The 20,734-nt window shown below is 40.8% G+C and overlaps 1 protein-coding gene across 1 annotated transcript; it reads left to right on the top strand.

Moving 5' to 3' along the window:
* The first annotated feature begins 2,857 nt into the window (after nucleotides 1–2,857).
* LOC139463925 (tetratricopeptide repeat protein 38-like) lies at nucleotides 2,858–20,424 on the top strand. Its single transcript, XM_071245364.1, has 14 exons — nucleotides 2,858–2,998; nucleotides 6,907–6,984; nucleotides 7,526–7,607; nucleotides 8,471–8,639; nucleotides 9,229–9,402; nucleotides 10,287–10,362; nucleotides 10,942–11,061; nucleotides 11,512–11,571; nucleotides 11,871–11,909; nucleotides 13,594–13,675; nucleotides 13,949–14,114; nucleotides 15,345–15,501; nucleotides 15,889–15,962; nucleotides 18,460–20,424. Exons 1-14 carry the CDS (start codon nucleotides 2,972–2,974, stop codon nucleotides 18,548–18,550), a joined length of 1,395 nt encoding a protein of 464 aa, XP_071101465.1. The 5' UTR covers nucleotides 2,858–2,971; the 3' UTR covers nucleotides 18,551–20,424.
* Nucleotides 20,425–20,734: the final 310 nt, after the last annotated feature.

Raw genomic sequence — 20,734 nt, 5'->3', positions numbered from 1 at the left:
GCTTGTCATACCTGGTGGTGCAGGCTCAGCTGATTGCTTGTCATACCTGGTGGTGCAGGCTCAGCTGATTGCTTGTCATCCCTGGTGGTGCAGCCTCAGCTGATTGCTTGTCATACCTGGTGGTGCAGGCTGAGCTGATTGCTTGTCATACCTGGTGGTGCAGGCTCAGCTGATTGCGTGTCATACCTGGTTGTGCAGGCTCAGCTGACTGCTTGTCATACCTGGTGGTGCAGGTTCAGTTGATTGCTTGTCATACCTGGTGGTGCAGGTTCAGCTGATTGCTTGTCATACCTGGTGGTGCAGGCTCAGCTGATTGCTTGTCATCCCTGGTGGTGCAGGGTCAGCTGATTGCTTGTCATACCTGGTGGTGCAGGCTCAGCTGATTGCTTGTCATCCCTGGTTGTGCAGGCTCAGCTGATTGCTTGTCATACCTGGTGGTGCAGGTTCAGCTGATTGCTTGTCATACCTGGTGGTGCAGGTTCAGCTGATTGCTTGTTATACCTGTGGTGCAGGCTCAGCTGATTGCTTGTCATACCTGGTGGTGCAGACTCAGCTGATTGCTTGTCATACCTGGTGGTGCAGGCTCAGCTGATTGCTTGTCTTACCTGGTTGTGCAGGCTCAGCTGATTGCTTGTCTTACCTGGTGGTGCAGGCTCAGCTGATTGCTTGTCATACCTGGTGGTGCAGACTCAGCTGATTGCTTGTTATACCTGTGGTGCAGGCTCTGCTGATTGCTTGTCTTACCTGGTGGTGCAGACTCAGCTGATTGCTTGTCATACCTGGTGGTGCAGGTTCAGCTGATTGCTTGTCATACCTGGTGGTGCAGGCTCAGCTGATTGCTTGTCTTACCTGGTGGTGCAGACTCAGCTGATTGCTTGTCATACCTGGTGGTGCAGGCTCAGCTGATTGCTTGTTATACCTGTGGTGCAGGCTCAGCTGATTGCTTGTCATACCTGGTGGTGCAGGCTCAGCTGATTGCCTATATTGGCACCAACGCCCCTGGGCTGCAGTTCAATTTGTCACGTTGTAATCGCCCAGTTTATTGCTTATTAAGCTAATCTTTGGCCAGCAGTATAGAATCAGTAGTGTTTCTGTCACTTCTGGCAATATGCCAAGCTTCGAAAACATTGCAAGCCCACTGCATTTACTTTCTTGTCCTTTCTTGATAATATTATTGTCCCATGGCAATTTCATCGTCAGGACTCAGATTTGTGTAACACTTGCTGGTCTTTGCAGAGTAAATCTTTTCGAGGTAGTCACAGTCACTTGCAATGTCATCGTCACTGCGCGTCAAACTTCCAAAACTGAACAAGCGAGATAGTTCTACGGACATACAACTTCTTTATTACAATAAATGCTCCGTTTCGGTGTAGATACTATAACAGCGTTATCAAAGATGATGATGTGATGTGTCACAATCAGTAGATCACTTGCTTGATCTACATCGAAACATCGCATTCATTGTCATATAGAAGTTGTTAACCCTATTTACCACCATGACATTAGACATAGCTACGCTTGATATCAGAGACCGCTGTTGCAACTTTTATACTAGAATGTAACCGAAGGTATTAATGTCGCCTTGGTGAGGTGAAATGGGGTTTAACGTCGCGTCCAAGATTACTGCACTTATGCATGCGCGCGCGCGTGTATGTGGTTGTGTGGCTGCTTGTACTAGTCCGGAATATGCCGATTTATAGTGCTAGCACACTGAGATACCATGCCACAGTTTAATATGAATACCCCACTCAGACACAGTATACTGACTCCGGGCCGACTAGTCCTTGTTTTAGCTCCTTAACCTCTTTTGGAATGACGCGGCCGGGTAATCGAACCCCGGACCTTCCGCTCTCCGCGTGGACGCTCTACCACTAGACCACGGAGGCGGTCGTTGATGTCGTCTAAACTCGGTCATAGTTAAAGTATGTTAGCACGCTCCGATCTCCATGTCGTTGTAATGGGTTGAACCCAGTGTCTGGATGGTCCGGCACATATTTGTATATATTTGTATGATCATGAGATCAATTGGATCATTATACTTGCCGACAAACAGCAGTAAAACAGTAAGGTTTATATCACTGTTTCAATATAAAAATATAAAATACCCCATGTCAAAATATAAACAGAAATGCGTACAGGCATTTCCTCAAAGTCTATTTCCACTGTCCTTACATACGGCGGGGCGGTCGGGAAGCCTAATGGTTAAAGACACGGGTTCGATTCCCGACATGGGTACAATGTGTGAAGCCCATTTCTGGTGTCCCCCGCCGTGATATTGCTAATAAAAGCGGCGTAAAATCATACTCACTCACTCACTCCTTACCCACGACAGCAAATGAGCCCAAGCGGACATTGTGGCATGGTTGCACCCAGCCGTCAAAGGCGCCGCAGTTTGTTGTGCGGAGATTGCATCCCTTTGATACGCCAGAAACCTGTTATTTGGGGGGTTCGAATCCCGGTTTGCCCCGATTATGTTTCTAGGTTTGTCATCATTATACTCATGGGTGCTCACCGTGCTCGTGGGTTTCATCAAAGTGGTAAGTGATGTCTGAGACCTGTATCACTTCGTGATTTTCTCCCACATTAAGCTGACACGCCGTGATATTACTGGAATACTGTTAAAGGCGAAGTTAAACCAAACTCACTCACACACTCACTCACCCAACTCACTCCGGCAGTGTCAGATAACAGGATAGAAGCCAGAGCCTAGGGCTACTTTTTGTCATCAGATAAAGAAACGCGGTGATAAAGATACCCCAAGTTGAGCGAATATCGCTTCATACGCTCATTCAACCTTAAAACTCGCTGACACAACCAAGGTGAAGGTTATTCAGCTCTCTCGCTCCACATACGACAGTCGCGCGATAACCGTCCCGCACACCAGGCCCATATCAGACTGCTGTCACCTGTATCGACACACCTTGGGTGATACCTGCTCGTCTTCTCCATACCTGTTCCAGGTGTTTACACCATGCATAGTCAGTGGCGAGATTGCCAGGTAAGTTGAAATGTAGGCCATACCTACTTACAATAGTGTGTAATATTCAACAAGGAATTGTGAATGTTAAACGCTGCACGTTTCCGTGTCGTCTGCTGCCGTGTTGTAATTCGACGAAACTCGTAGCTACTGTGATCGTTAACTATTAACAACGATACGGTCCTGCTTTTCTTCACTGGGTATGACAAGTGATTGTTAGGGAATTGTTTTCCATATTTACTGGCTATGTAGACAGAAAGATTTATTAATATATCAGATTCTACTAGGAGATAATCTGTTATCCCCGGTCGGTACACGGAAGTGTCTTCGAGGGCTTTTAATCGAAATCAAACGACTTGAAATCTTGTGTCTTCAGGGTAATCGTCTTGATTAAATGTTTTATACCGAATGAATTGATGGTTTATTAAAGCGTCACGTTTTAGCTGTAACAGATCATATATATTTGTAAGTATGAAATGTAGAAATGCGTGGCTTAAAATGGCCGAAGAGAAATCATGATCAAAAGTCAGTCAATAACATATTATATTAGAAGAAATCTAAGGTATCTACAAATGTTATACGCCGAACATCGGATGAGTAATGTTATACCTGTACTGTACATGGACAACACTCTAGTCGAATTACTCAGGGTGTTTTTCAAACATTTTTGCAATTTTTTTATCTCTGCTATTCACGGCGGCGAAGGAGTACAGGTGATGCTTCGAACTAAGATATACTCGCCGACAGAAGCAAGGTCAAGACTATTCAGCTATGTCGTTTAGGGTACCCTGGTTCAGTTTAATTTGTGACCTGGCTGATTCTGTTCCATGGTGGGTCGACTGTGTGGATCAGTGGTCATGAGATCAGTAGTAACCCAGACACAAAGGTGTAATATTTTGCGTTAACACTGCTAATACATTCTACTGCTTGTCTTAAGAGGCGACTAAACAGGATCGGGTGATCAAGATCGGTGACTTGGTTTATTGCGTGTGATTTTACCCCGACGACGTGGGAAATTGTCATTATGTCAATCACTGGTTTGTCTGATCCAGATTGGATATTTTTCAGGCCGACGTGATATACATTACGCATCTAACTGCGGCACAAAACACGAAAAAAAACACAAACATGTAAACGCATAATCAACTTTAACTCTAAGAACAAGTAGATATTTACTTGCATGACAAAGAATGACTGTGTGGCCAAATTACATTGTTGTGTTTGATTATCTCATGCCTAAATAAACAACGTAATTTGATTTCTATGGGTATTTTGTCAAATATTGAAAAATATATTTTCGTATTCTTAGCCACATATTTCATTGGTGTGCATCCAGTCCTACAGCTCAGCCATCCGTGAAGATCCTGGCTAGAATAGGTCTTCAGCAACCTATGCTAGCCGTAAAAGGCGACTATGCTTGAAGTATTAGGCGGCTAACTGGATCGGGTGGTCAGGCTTGCTGACCAATTACTGGATTGTCTGACTCAATTATTTAAAGACCGCCGTCATATAGCTGGAAACAAACTTCAGCTCAACAGCTGTTCAGCTTATCAATCGAGTAACTCACAAAAATAATTGAAAGTGTTCAACTGAAATACGCACCCAAGCGTCTGGAACACACAGCTGACCCAGGAGTTCAGCAAGTATGTACATAGATATTTCTTGTACATCAAAGCCACTATGAATAACTATGCGAAGATGCAATTCAGCACAATCACTACGTTTTGGGGAGGGGACCTCGAGATAACTTGACGCGTCATACTGAGGGTAAACGTGACATCGTGACTAGGTCGCGTTACACATAACGTCCTTGTACTTTAACTCTATTGGATGGGGTTTTGTACTTTGATTATTATAAATAGTAGGCGATAGTACACAATGATTATCTTTTATAGGGCGGGTAGGTCGGCATATCTCAACCATCCTCCCGAGGCAAGGGAGTTAACTGACTATAAAAGTCCAGTTTCCACCCTTGCCGAACTAGGATGGAGTTTTTGGGCTCGATCGAAGCGCCTCCAGTGAATATTACGAGTTATGTCCCTTCTATGTCCCTCCTATTGACAGTCAGATCCCACCTTTTATATCACTTGCATTTGCTTCAAACGAAATGGCGGCGCCCAGTCAAAACGATCAGATCGATAATCAAGATCTATATTGTTATAAAACAGGTCTCACACCGCGAACTGCATCGAATCACATGAGCACCTAAATTAAAAACCTGAAATGATTTGCAAAACATCTGTCGACGCCCAGTTGGTGTTACACATGCTTTGCAAACCCTGCAGTCTACCGAAATCTGAACGTTGAAATCCTTGTTTGCGAACCGGATGTGTAGTTCGTTACGTGATTTTCAATGGACTATGCATAGAGTCGTTAGTCCTGCCAAAATGTAACTCCGGAATTACAGCCTAGTTCGGCAAGGGTGGAAACTTGCCTCTGGAAGATGTATTTCAATGTAATCGTTACACATTTGCCGAGATAGAAACAAAAAAATATTAGTTAGTTTTTAGAAACATACCTTTTCCAGTTCTTTTTTAATAAAATGAAACAAAGAGTCTATTTCGATGGGACTCTATTCTTTCTGCTCTTTTTTCTTAAACAATAGGTTATTCCGAGGACTCCGAAACCCAGAAGATGTTGGTTAACAAGTGCGTTATCGACGTCACTACGACCAAACGAAAGACACAGTTTATGATTACACGATGTTAAATACATAATTATATAAGGATTACACGATTACAGGCGTACGGTCAATTGAATCAGAGTTACCACCCTTAACGGTATTTAGAGTTTTGGTCATTAGCGAGTGCAGAATGATAGACAGCTTGTATGTAATCAACCATACCAAGTGCCGAATGTAAGACAAAGGTTAGCTCAGCACTATTAGTCTGGTGTCCGTTCTATGACCCAATCTGTCCCGGATTCCTTATGGGTTGACTACTTTCGAAGCCGTCGTCAATGTCAGCAAGTCCGAACGTTTCCATCCCTTCTCTTCACCGACCCATTACCTTGGTAGTGTTCTTATCGATCAACTGGAGTGGTTTGTTACTCCATTGGAATGTTTTATGACATCTAGATATGTCTCAAATGACTACAATGGATACTAGTTATGACGACTGTATAGGCGGTGAATTACTTGGGACGACCTCCAGTTGCCTGACGGTGAGAAAAAGGTTGCAGATGTTAGATCGGGGTTCACACCTTCAACCATCGGTTTACCTTAGAAATTGAACAGAACTAATTGTATAAAAGCGACAAAACATTTCTATAATCGTAAGAAATCTCTACTAAAAGCAGAGTTCTTTTCACGATTCCCACCAACCGGTGGCACCTGTCAAAAAACACATGCAAAGGCAAGTCAATTGTTCACCTGCAAAAAACATGGTACAAGTCAAACTAGGGAATTCAGTCGGACATCATTTTTGTCACTGGTGCGACAAATATGGACATGTTCTCCGTATTTCTACCTTAAAACATATTGAAAGCTTTACTGAGGAATTGAATGTTGTAACCCTGATCAAACAACTTCTGAGCAAGAGTCCCATATCGCTCTTATAAATCTTCATGGAAAGAGTATGCTCGATTGTACCTCAAAAGTTTTGAAATGTAGACGTTAAAGGTTGGAGCCGCTGGAATATTCGTCGACATATGGGGAAAATATTACCTTTGGCAACTAAACTGAAATCATCCCTCTTGTCATACAGTTATGTGGAGAGTAACGCTGTTTCAACCGTAAACGCAATTTATTACCGTAAAGAATAATGCATATACATTTGCCGACGGAGGATGTTTGAAAAGACATTTGACATATGAAAAAGACAACATTGTAGCGGAAACTCCATCAATTGTATTGAAACGTTCATCTCTGTGTGTATTGTCTTCACTATGAGTACCCTAAGTTCTTGGAAATACATTTTTATTTTATCCAGGAGTGGAAGAGTCTCGGGGTCCCACTCTCCACAACCAACAATGAAGCGAGCAAGATGTTCGATGCTTCTCTCACTCAGGTAAGTGGATTTCGTGTCTTTGCTGAATAGACCTATAAATATATGTTTCGGTCAGCGAAACCCATACATTGAAACCACATCGTCCGAAAAGAAATTCTGGGCGAATAATGTTGAGAACGTCTTTAAGTAATGGGTACACAGCATGATTCGTTTATCCGGACAGTTGTTTGCCTTATAGGCGATATCACTGGCAACGGCACCGTCTGGTCTAACATGGTTTGAGTGCTGTTTTACCGACGGTAATTCCAGATATTCTTATGTAAGACACCGTCTTGAGATAAATCCCTGACTATCAGTTTAATAATCAGCCCATAAAACAACGTGACCACCATGTTAATATTAATTGATGTACATACCATAACCAGTTAGAAATTTGTTTCATCGTATAATAAACCTTCTTTTAGTTCAGTTATTCACTCATAAGAGAAAACTTCATTATTACAAAGAACATACGCTGAGTCTGGTGGATCAAACAGCTTGTAGACGAGTCAATTCAAATATATGCGTCATCTCGGGTATCCATGCTTGTGTATGACTTCAGTATGTGGGCTGGTATGACGACACGGGAACCGGTGGCATTGAAACCTCGATTCAGAAAATGATGGAGGCTGACCCAAACTTTGGCAAGTTTCGATATCTATTAACACAACTAACAACTGGCTAGACCATATCAAATAAACTATTGTTTCGAATCGCTGCCGCCTTCAATTGTCGCCTTCGAACCACAAACAAGTTTGTATGTATTGGTATTATGAAAGGTATTTTGAACAAAGCTCATTTGTATTCCACCAGTTTATAATATTTTAAATTTGTAAAGAACGCATATCTAAATCTTTGAGTCCGCGAAAATTTTGTTTTTCGTATCCTCGCATGTCGTGACCTCGCAATAGGACCCGTGAATATCCCGGTTAGAATAAGTCTTCAGCAACCCATGCTTGTCGTAAGAGGCGACTATGCTTATCGTGAGAGGCGACTTACAGGGTCGGATGGTCAGGCTCACTGACTTGGTTGTTGCATGTCCAAATTGCGTGTATCGATGCTCATGACATCAATCACTGGATTGTCCATTCCAGACTCGACTATATACAGACTGCCGTCATATAACTGGAATATCGCTGAGTGCGACAAAAACAACTAACAACCAAACAAAACCTACAATGCACTACTTAACAAATGTCTTATGATTTTAGGTTTTGTCACTTTTATTAAAATGGGGTCGGTCGGGTAGCCTAGTGGTTTAAGCGTTCGTTTGTCACGCCCAAGACCCGGGTTCGATTCCCGACATGGGTACAATGTGTGAAGCCCATTTCTGGTGTCTCCCGCCGTGATATTGCTGGAATACTGCTAAAAGCGGCGTAAAACCATACTCACTCACTCACTCATTTTATTAAAATGTACGTTAAATACATGCACACCTCTTTACTCATTTCTATGGTACATGTTGTGATACCTGAAATGACGCCTTAACAATAATTTCTTGTTTCAGTTATGGGACACGTTCTGAAAAACGGCCTTGACCTCTTAGGAACTGGAAGGAATATCCATGTTGACAAATCTTTCCCGGGGGAGATAAGCGAAATGCTTCGACTTGCTGAGACATCCAGTATTGAGCGCGAGAAACAGCATGCACGTGCACTGAAGCTGTGGTCAGAAGGGTAAGATACAACATACATTATGGTTTGTTTAATACAGGATAATAAGTCAAGTGGCGAAATTGCAATGAATTTAATTCTGCGAACAATCCCTATAATACATATATGTGATAGCTGGAAAGATGCCTCACTTTTTTCAGTGCGTTATCTAGAGACTCACTTCTTTCACGAGTAAGTGAGTTGGAATTAATAGTAATTCAGTAATATAACAGCCTGTAAGTGTATGTAGAAGAAAGCCCAAAGCAGTGTTTACTATTTTGGGAAACAAATTAATGAGCACAAGTGTGGTGCTGATAGCAGCAAATGTAGATTTCGGATCCACGACCAGCAACTCCTGACAAGGCTAAGGGGACGCATCCTTGATAGCTTTGAGGCTGATGGTCCAGACTGAAAACAATTTCAGGGAGACAATATTATCATCAGATTATCATGGAAAGTGCTTTCAAAGTACGGGTAACCACAACTAGCCAATGATTCACATTACCGCAAGAGATTCAAAATTATCCTAACAATCATCATATGATTGCTTTGTTTATTTCTGTGCACCTTTATACGTTCTTTGCGAATACAATTCATTGTTGTCGTTTCCAAGGTGGACCTCTGACGCGTCTGACGTTTGGGAGGACATTTTGGTCCAGAACCCTCTGGACATCCTGGCACTCAAGTTTGCACACGACACGTATTTCTATCTCGGCTACCCCAATCAGAATCGAGACAGCATAGCCCGTGTATTGCCGAAATGGAAACCGGAAATGCCTCTTTATGGGTAGATGAAACTATTCAGGCGATCTAAGCAATACGACTGTAATACTCTTTAGTTAAAGTATAGGAGTTAAAGTTTTTCTTGCTGCTACCTTAAATTGTATGATGCTTTTCAATATAAAAGTTATTAATGAAGCACATAGAACACTCTCAGATTCACACAAGGCTCTGATAACAAGATCCAGACTGGAAAGAGATACCAGACACTTGGGCATTGTTCGGCTTTAACATGCACTAGATATGATAGATCGTTTATTATCTTTAGCCATACAAAGTATATTTGTTCTAATGAAAGGCGTGTTTTTGCTGACAGATTGGTAATACAGGTACTGCTGATAGTAAACTTACTGTATCCTATTTGAGAATGAATCTCAGAAACCACAGGGCCCTTCGAAGATGGTATACATCGTGACAATACAATAAAAAAATCAGTTTAAATGCTTTTTTAATGGAAAAATGTTGAACATGTTGAAATTGTTTAAATGTCCCAGACCAGTTTTTTCCGTGAAATACGTATGCAAGTATACAATAGGGTATATAACACTGCAATATTGGGCTGGAATATGTTCATGTAATATACACGAAGAATCTAATATCTTTTTATTGAAACTAAAAAACATCAAGTTAAGAAATTTGTTTCAACAATTTCCTTCTCAGAAGCCCCAATACACATCATATTATTAGCATCATATCAAACACTCCAAATTTTACAACTAATGTATATTAAAATGATTTAATATGCCCCTAACAGCCTCATGCTACAGACTTAATACTACAGAATATCGCTACACATGAAATTATTACGCTGCATGCACGTACCTGGCGTCTTTTGTGTAAGAATATATTGAATTACTATTAATGTTAGGAATATTTTCGTTTCTTTGGCAGATACCTGATCGGGATGTACTCTTTTGGTTTGGAGGAGTGCAACTTGTATGATCAGGCGGAGAAAGCGGCCAAGAAGGTCAGTTACTGGTAATTTTGCTCAGTATTCCACGTCATTTGAAAGAAACATTTAACGAGATAGAGGCATTAGCATTTGTTGACCAGGAGTTAACATTGATGATAGCTTCGTAATGGGCATGTTAACATGCACGCAACTGCCTGTCTATATCCAGCCACCAACACGTTACTAGTCCTGCGACTGTGGAAAATATGTACTTTATGAAAACAAAACCAATCTTGATTTATATAAAAGCAAGTCAGCCCTTGAATCAACATTAGGAACATTAATCGTTTTAATTTAAGAGGAGAGAAATATTATGTGTAATAAAAGATTTCATAGACTATGTTAGTCAACACGTTACCTGAAGCTACCGTGACAATAGCCTCCTTATATATGGGTATGTTCAAGTTTACTCATCTCTCCACTTATATCCAGCCAGCTTATGACATTTGTTGCTTAATGTGCACGTGATGAAAACATGTTTGAATAAGCTGAGACAATAAGATATATATTATTGTGAATATGCGCAGCACGTTACTTGAATTTATGTATCGCTTTGTCTCAAGAGTTGTGTGTAGATTACTGGTGTCTCCCCAGGGGCTGGACCTAAATCCCAGGGATGCCTGGTCCACTCACACAATGTGTCACGTGATGGAGATGACAGGGCGCCAGGATGAGGGCATCTCCTTCCTCACGGACACGGTCAAGAACTGGGCGGTGAGTATAGAGGGTGAGGCATGAGTATAGCGGGTCAGACTCTTCATAATGAGCAGTGAGTATAGAGAGTCAGACTCGTCAAGAACTGAGCAGTGAGTATAGAGGGTCAGACTCGTCAAGAACTGAGCAGTGAGTATAGAGAGTCAGACTCGTCAAGAACTGAGCAGTGAGTATAGGGGGTCAGGCCCGTCAAGAACTTAGCAGTGAGTATAGAGGGTCAGACTCGTCAAGAACTGAGCAATGAGTATAGAGGGTCAGACCCGTCAAGAACTCGGCAATGAGTATAGAGGGTCAGACTCGTCAACAACTGGGCAGTGAGTTTTAGGGTCTAGAAACTATCACGATCATACATGTTCTTAATTTCGCCAAATATTGTTCAGTTTTTAATATAACCTTGTTGTTTTGTGTCATTGTGGACCCTTGAAATAATATTGATATCTTTGATTCCAGAGTTGCGGGATGCTGGCTTGTCACAATTTCTGGCACTGGGCACTATACTACATAGAGAAGGTTATCATTACATACACGATAATACCGTTGTTGAAACATATTGGAGAATCTTTTAAGCTTTTAAATGAAACGTAATTATTCAGCAAGCTTTTCTTCTTATACCGATGACCTTTTTTGCCTATAAATTTGGAAAGGTTCGATATTATATTGTTTTGTGTGTGTTGAAATTGTGGTTATCACAAATTCCAACTTGAAAGTAGTTTTGTTTGTAACTAATTCAATAGCTCTCTTGACTACATATACAGTACCCTGTGAATTATTTCATTAATCGCACTAACACCAATGTTCCTCTTCCCCAGGGTGACCATCAGGGTGCACTGAATATTTTCGACAGCGAGGTAATTTAGAAGGTTGTACCACACTCACTGAAGCGTTTTAGGTACAATTTGAACCACATGACATTATGAGTGAGTGAGTGAATTTGGTTTTACGCCGCTTTTTGCAATATTCCAGCAATATGATGGTTGGGTAACACTAAAAAAATGTACTTCACACCACGAGGCTATCCCACCGCCCCATAGGATATTATGACGTTGCGTTGGACGTAGTTGTATACGGGGTACCAGGGAGTTGTTTAAACCAAAATGTAAGATCTAATGGATACGGTAACCCTTTATATAAACCGTGATAATATGCTATTGATTAATATACTAGTATTAGCGGTGTTTTGGTGCTTGAGAAAGGTTTCAGGATGTTGACCTACCGGTACATGTGAAACGTGTAAGTGAAACTAGCTTATGCAAATGCTTCAGTTGGACAGGACAAACATGTACAATAATATATAAACCCTTGGTGAAGGGGTAAAGAAAATGAAACACATCGATGCGTGTGTGCAGATGTGCGCAAATAATAGTCATCGGTCTATTCATAGAATATAACACCATTAATATTATAGTGTTATAGGCCTACACCGGAACATAGACATTTTGTGAGTGAGTGAGTTGGGTTTAACGCCTTTATAAACAATATTCCAGTTATATGGCGGCGTGTCAGCTTTATATGGGAGGAAAGATATATTTTGGTGCAGTATGCATGATGTGTTTGAAGGCTGTATATGAAATACATCGGCAGTGAATAAATCCATTGAATATTGTTGTAACATTTCAGTTATTGGCAAACGAAATGTTTACTATGATAATATATTTATGTCGTCAGCTATCTTTAATAACCAATACACGCCATGCAGTTGTATTGTCAAATTCGTGAACAGCTGGTGTCATCAACGATTTTCAGTTATACACAAAAAGGTTTATTCTGTGTATTTTTTAAAAGCAATTTGAATACATTTGTGGATGAGGTATATTGATTTAGATATTGTGTGTTTCGTTTTTAGGCTGGTGATTTGATTTAATTTGTTTATCAGTCAATACTTTATTGCTTATATACAGAGACAGAATCACTGCATGAAGCCCACAGGTGTTACATATTGAAAATGACAACACCTGGCAACTGATATCACATTTCATGTCTAACTGATTTTCGAGCCGTACGGCAGCATTCTGGTCATATTGAAAATGTCACGTTTGGCTTGATACGTATGTGGCGGTCGGCTAGCCTAGTGGTTAAAGCGTTCGCTCGTCACACCGAAGACCTGGGTTCGATTCCCGACATGGGTACAATTTGTTAAGCCCAATTCTGGTGTCCTCCGCCGTGATATTGCTGGAATATAGCTATAAGCGGCGTAAAACCATACTCACTCACTTGCTATGTATCTTCTCATTCCACTTTTTGCACTCCCTGTTTAAGCAGCAGTCCCCTCATGTTGCACCCATATGGGAAATCTACGCGGACAATAAACAACGGTTAAACCCCTTAGGCACGCAAGTTTACAACTACCCCAAAACGATAATTACGTATGATCCCGTTTAACTGTGTGTATATGCTTGTGCTTAATGAATCATAAAATGAGATGGGAATTAAGTTGTTTTTAACTTTTTATCTCCAAACTTTCTAACCAGTTCTGGGGATGTCGCCCCTCGTCATGTTGACACCCTATTGCCATAAATAGTCTGTGTTCAACAGGTCACCGTGAGGGCGTGTCAGTCTGGGGCACTTCTGGACATGGTGGACGCTTGCTCTTTGCTCTTCAGACTTGAGATGGAAGGTACATTTGAATTCACGTCATTACACCGTTATCAAGCTAGATAACGGTATAAGAATCTACACTGAAACGTCGCTACATTCAATAAACCAGAAGTTGTTATCAATAAAATGCACGTCCACTTATTTACTCTCCACTTTCTAAAATGCCAATAAAACAGTTAATATATATACTATCCACCCAAACAACAACCAGACATAGTGCAATATTCTTTAAACGAGACGTACTAACATTATTTCCAAGCGGTCATACTAACTGAATGTTTTTTTTGTGTAGGCGTGGACGTTGGCGAAAGGTGGAACAATGTATACGACGTCTGCCGACCTCACATCGACGATCACATTTTAGCATTTAATGACGTTCACATGCTGTTGGCGTGTCTAGGGGCCAAAAAGTCAGACGCCGTCAAACAGCTCATGGACTCTCTCAAACAATTCGTAAAGTAAGACAAGTATCTCGAATATGCAGCGTTACATGATAAGGTCGCGCGATCAATATAATGGTCAATAATTATTTTATTTAATGTAATTGCCAGATTGAAATACATTGGTCAACTTTACCTTCAAATTGAGTTGATGGTAGTGTGCGTGTATGTCGCAAAGTTTGAAGATCGTTTTGATTATTGAATTGATATTTAAAGGGGGAATTGCAATACCAATACATAAAAGATGTTATTACTAATTCTTAATAAAAATACATTATATCGATCCAACAGGATCATTGAAGCAAATGCTTTATATATTAAATATTTTCAGGCTTGCACATGAGCGAAGCATATTAAATAAATATCAATGTTTGCTTCATACACGACAGTTTTATTAATTAAATATCAGTGCATTTATTTTTTAACTGAGCCGTGGACGATGAAACACATATTTTATCCGAAAAGTGATTCAGAATACAATTCATATACATGAACATCTTGCTTTTATTAATACCTTCAAAATTACTTTTATTCATTTCGTATAGAGAGACTATCAATAGATCACTTACATTAAAGTCACATCGTGTATTCCGATACTATACATCTCTGCATCAAGATCTGAGGACACTGACATGGGAGGTCGCGTCATATGGACCATCAGGGAACTTTAACCGTCCACTCGATCTGAAGGATACCTGGGTTCAATCGGATGTCAGCTTTCGAAAACGATTCACCTTCATTTCTTTACCCCCACGATTCGGACATTTCGATTTGTTCAAAAGAAAACAAATATTTTGCATATTAAAATTAATTATCCTACATTCGGAAGAGGTCGTTTCAGTTCGTTTTCGAGATACGGAAATTTGTTGGAGTTACTGAGAACTTAGATTGGCTGATTAGAAAGTTTACCTTACGCGACCTTCTATGGAGATGTCCTTATATCTTCACGCAGGGAGATAGCGTATCAGAGTAAACGATCCTATATCAATGAAATTGTCAATATGTGAAATTTATTTGCGATATGAAATGTGCTGACAAAGTATTGTGTATAAAATAAGAACTAATACCAATGCACTGAACGCTGGATATCGAGCGTCCAAATGCTCTTAAATATTTACAAAATGGATCCATACTGACATCACAAAATGAATCGAAATACACTTTTGGAATTATTTCAAACAGAATTTTACTATTAATGTAATGCATTAAATGACTCTCAAAGAAGTTAATGTAATACATCTACCACAGGAACAACCGCGGCCACAACCAGGCTGTAACGGAGGAGGTCGGGGAGACGTTATGTGAGGCATTCGTAGCCTACAACAACGGCGACTACGCCAAAGCTGTCGACCTTCTCAAACCCATCAGATATAAAATAATAAATATTGGCGGCAGTCACGCTCAGGTAGGAAACTTCAGGGTTGTTGCATCTTCGATATATCCGATTACCAAGGGTATTATATTACCATATTACCCTAAACCCATTCGTTACCGTACTTCGTTTTGAGCCGTATATATGAAGGCCACAACGTTGAATCTAGTCGCCCAATCAAGTTACACTCATCAGCGATAGAAATCATGTGGAACGTTAGTGATAAGAGATGTAGTGTTGACGTCACTTCAACTTTTGTGTGCGAATGGGTTTGGGGTATTTACCATATAAACATTTGACAACCGAGGATGTAAATTCTGTACATGTAGTTTACACAAACATACGGTAACGATAACTCTCAGTCGAAACAGGAAAACACAAGAATTAAGTCACATTAAAACTGCTTCGTTTCACTTTCAGCGGGACATATTCAACCTGTTTTTGATTCAGGCTGCCATCAAATCCCCATCTGCAGATCACCACAAGTTCGCCAGGTAATACCCAAGGGTGGGGCGCCACCAAGGCAAAGGGGAGTCTGTTGCCTTGGCCCAAGGGGCAAGGTATCCGAATGTCGTTGGCGATTGATATTTCTGACGACGTGTGTTAAGTTCATACATATTTTGACAGAAAATGTCATGCATGTACATGTGTATAAATTAGGAGTCTTCTTAACAAAACAATTTTAAACAAATGAAATATCTATTACTTCAAGCGGAGCGGTGAACATTTAGAGAGAGGTGGAGGCGGGTGGGTTGGGTTTTTTTCGGGGGCGTGTTGAATATCAGTGTAAAGTCCCGACCAAATAAATCATGATAAGTATTTTGAGCCTCGTCCCGTGAGGCTAAGATAACAAGCATTCAACCAAGTCATTGAATCTGATCACCCTCTTCATTGATTCGGAATTCACCAGGAATCCCCGTGGGGGAGACGACGAAGCTACACTACTCGTCTCCATTATAAGTCCAACAGGTCAAAACTAAAACCGTTATTATAATGCCATGTTGAGACATTGAATCTTCGTAATAATGAGTTTTCAGAACGCCTGCAATTGAACTTTCTGGGACTGCCAAATTAGCGGAGCTTAGCCTCCCTTTAAACGGGAACTTTAACGGTACCTGTTGTGTGGTGAATAAAGTCTTATATCTAGCCATTCATTTATGCTATCCCACAGCAGATATCATTGTCCCTCAAAATTTAAAAATAATAATGATAAAATGTTCATTTCGAAACCTGACGATAAATAAGACACGAAAGTTATTTCTTTTACAATCTTTAATGATTTTAGTGAGTGAGTGAGTTGGGTTTAACGCCGCTTTAAACAGTATTCCAGTTATATCACGGCGTGTCAGCTTACGGGGGTGGTGTGATGCAGGTCCCAGACGTTTACTTCTTCCGTGAAACCATAGAGCACGGATATGGTGCTGACAAACCTAGAAACATATTCGGCGCGAACCGGGATTCGAACCCACAATCATAGGTTTCTGGGGACGCAAGGGACGCAACTCTGCACAGCGAATCGCGGCGCCTTAGGCGACTTGGTCACCAGTGCCCTCCTTTAATGGTTATAACACAAGCTTGCTCTATCATTACTCAGTAACAGTCATCAACATCCAGGTACAGCTCAGGGTCATTGCAGCTGTACAGGGTCATCGTCATCATCACATCACAATCAACAGTCCAGTTGCGCTAATGTCAGCTTCCGCAGAGGCATAAATAGCAGTTATTATGAACATTAGTCAAAGCTGTACAAAATGAAATACACGCCTGTTATGAAATTAGAAATACACATTTTCCCAATGTGTACGTAGTTACATAAACGGAGAAGATTGGATTTAATTCGTCTCATCGCTCGTAGACCGCCTCCGTGGTCTAGTGGTAGAGCGTCCGCCCGGAGAGCGGCCGGGGTTCGATCCTCGGCCGCGTCATACCAACAGACCTTAAAAGATGGTACTATTTGTTACCATGTCTGGCGCTCGGCATTAAGGGGCTAAAACAAGAACTGGTCGGCTCGGAGTCAGTATACTGTGTCTGAGTGGGGTATTCATGTTAAACTGTGGCATGGTGGTATTCATGTTAAACTGTGGCATGGTATCTCAGTGAGCTAGCACTATAAATCGGCATCAGTCCGGACTAGTACAAGCAGCCACACAAACACACACACGTACATGCATGTCGCTATATAAGTGCAATAATCTCGGACGCGACGTTAAACCCCATTTCACCTCACCTCACCTCACCTCACCTCACCTCACCTCACCTCTCATCGCTCGTCATTCTGAGATGCATAGTTCCGCCGTTTGCGAGGTGAAAGAGGGTTTACCGTCTCGTTGAGATTATTTCACTCATATAGCGACGTACTTCAACGCGTGTATCTGACTGTTTGTACTACTCTCCGGACTTATGCCGGAGTTTAAGTGCTGGCCTTGTGAAATACCATGTCACAGTTAAACAAGCATATCCCACTCAGACACAGTATACTGACTCAGTGCTGGCCAACAGGTGACATCGTTTAACGTGTCATGGTACGACACGGCCATCTAGGGGGTCGAATCACTACACCACGGGGCGGTTTCTTCACATGAAAAATAGCATGGGCACATCCGTACATTCGTGTCACCACTCGAATCTTTCCGTTACACGCTTCAGATTGTATCGTAATGACACGAGTGTCTGGGGCTAGGCAGAGACCATAAAATTTATTTTATGCAGAGACCTAAACCAATATCTAGTCTCTGAAATGAACATGTTTTACAGATAAAAACAATTCTTAAATTATAGTCGTGAAATAAAAAGGAGCCCAGAGACTATCTTCATTTTCAGACTGATACTACTGTAATCTAGACTTACCAAATATTATAGACTTGCATGGGCTTTAATGGATATATTTGTTTTAGGGTATGTATGACAGACTAGCAGTCTGGGCTAGGGCAAGAGACCCGTCCTACTCCAATGTTTCAGTGGATTAATTATGGTTCTGGTTTTCTCACCCAGGTCGTTGTTGATGGAAAGGAAAGCTCTGAAGGAAAACGCCCCAATGACAGACAGGCTCATCGCCAAGGCAATGGCTGTCCACGCTGACTGAAGTTCGAGCCATACAGATCAAAATGTTGTAATTGTGATTGTTGATATGTAACCTGTTTATGTTTCTAAGCACCGCTTCAGATTCAGTGTTTCTCAATATCTGAAAGTTAAAAGGAAATGAAACTAAGTATTTATATCAAAGTGCATGTAAATATGTAAGTATGCGAAGTTATGATGCCACTCTGGCCCTAGGCCGTAAAAATGACGTCACACTGATGGAAAGACGTCAGAACATAACGTCATTGTCGCAACATTTTTCGTCACCCACTTTTGTCCCATACTTGAACTGGCATTACTTGACGAGTACAGAGAAGATTTTAAAAGCGTACACGGGGAACAATGATAGAAACTGGGAATTTGAGTTAAGATCGAAAGTCACGTCTATGTAGTTCGACAGTGACGTCATAAATTATCCAAAGCATTGCTTTTATATTTATATTCATGTTGATCGAACACAAAACATGATCATTCTCGAGGTTAAACTTTAAAGAATAAATGTTGTCACTTGTGTTTCTAAAACGGCATTTCTTCGTTTTGTAACCTATGAATACCTTGATAAGTCCTTTGTTTAAACGAATGGAGTTTACATGGTTATAGCTCAATAACAAATATTACACGTGCAAACTCTCTGTCCATCGGATAAATACCGCCTTCTACATATATGTATCTCGGGCAAACCATGAGTGAATGATATGTCTTCCAAATATTTTAGACAATAAAGCGACAATTTTTTTCATAATCATAAGACATAATATTATATCTGCTAAAAAGCAGAGTCCTTTATACGATTCCAACTGTGTCATAAGCATGTGCTTATGAATAACTATTAAATAGTGATGATACCAGGTGTTCGCGAAAATGTGAGTGTATCCTGCCTCACAAGTGGCACCCGTCACAAACACATGCAATGGCAAGTCAATTGTTCACATGAAAAAAACACGGAAACAGTCAAAATAGGGATGTGCATCGAACACCATTTTTGGCACTGATGCGTCAAATTTTAAAATGCCCTCTGCCTGTCTAAGATAGTAGTCTTTAAAAGCTTTACTAAGACCTTGACCGTTGGTACTCTGATCAAACAACTTTTGAGAAAAAGCCATATGACACTATTTGGGGCAGTTTTACAAGTTTCTTGTAATTTTAGTTTAGGTGGGTAAATCAGTGAAGGGAATTGGCTGTTTAACCATGATTATTGAACGACGTGAAATCATCTATATAATAATTATGTTCAACTTAAGTTCAACTTCTTTTCAACCTTTGAAAATAGAGATGTAATTAATCTATGGTGACCACGTTTAATGATCAATATCCCACGTATCCCTTCGGTTTGACTTGTGAAATAGTTTTGTGTACAAACTGAACTGGGTTCTTTTCTGAGATTGCATATATTCAAGCAAATCCATTGAGAATTCACATGGTGTTTATTCCAGTTGTCTCAAATACTTCATGTTAGATGAAGAAAGTTGTATTAAGGTTTATGTTTTGTGTTTGAGACAGGAATTTGATGGTACATTTGCTGGACCTAGCAATATATATGCTCTTCGTTCGGATTGTTATGTTCAACTCTCCAAATTCACCATTTTATGTGAACATACATTATTCTATTAATGATATATATTAGTGCAAAATGAAAACGAATATGTGAAATGTCAGTGTTTTACAGCTAATACTTTTGCTGGGTCAAAATATTGTATTACTGTGATGCAGAGGAGTATAGAATAACACATACACCCCATGTCATCGGGTTTTATTTTCAGTAGTAAACGTGCTGATACTCACGCCGTTGTTGTGGGATTTTACGCAGCGTTAAGCAATATTCCAGCAGCATTACAGCGGAAGGCAAACACAGTGGATTGCACCGGTAGTGGGAATCGACACAGGGTCTTAGCCAGGGTCTTAATCCGCCAGATAACCCAAGGAATCGCCGTTTGACGAAGTTACTGAAAGAGTTTAGTGTAATGCGGCTTTGAATTTCCATTATTTTTTTAGGAAGGCCCAACGCGAAGGATGCAGTAAACAATTTGGTGAAAATTAGTGTTTGACAAACCAAGGGTCACAATCGGGACGAATAAGAGATTTGAACCTACGATCAGTGTATCGTCGCACGGCTAAGTGACACAATTCTGAGTAGCGAAGGCAAACAGAACTACTAGATCACCCGAACACCGTTGCCAAAATCGGCAAG

The sequence above is a fragment of the Haliotis cracherodii genome, unplaced genomic scaffold, assembly GCF_022045235.1.
Source record: "Haliotis cracherodii isolate W230 unplaced genomic scaffold, xgHalCrac1.p SCAF_1, whole genome shotgun sequence".
NCBI lineage: Eukaryota > Metazoa > Mollusca > Gastropoda > Lepetellida > Haliotidae > Haliotis > Haliotis cracherodii.
The sequence above is the reverse complement of the archived record's forward strand: the minus strand, read 5'-3'. Positions and strand labels throughout refer to the sequence as shown.

What these genes read in the sequence shown, in the direction of transcription:
- LOC139463925 (XM_071245364.1), top strand. Translation starts at nt 2,972, where the DNA reads ATGCATAGTCAGTGGCGAGATTGCCAG. An exon ending in CCGGAAATGCCTCTTTATGG is followed by an intron (nt 9,403 to 10,286) that starts GTAGATGAAACT and finishes TTTCTTTGGCAG; the next exon opens with ATACCTGATCGGGATGTACT. An exon ending in TCTCTCAAACAATTCGTAAA is followed by an intron (nt 14,115 to 15,344) that starts GTAAGACAAGTA and finishes CATCTACCACAG; the next exon opens with GAACAACCGCGGCCACAACC.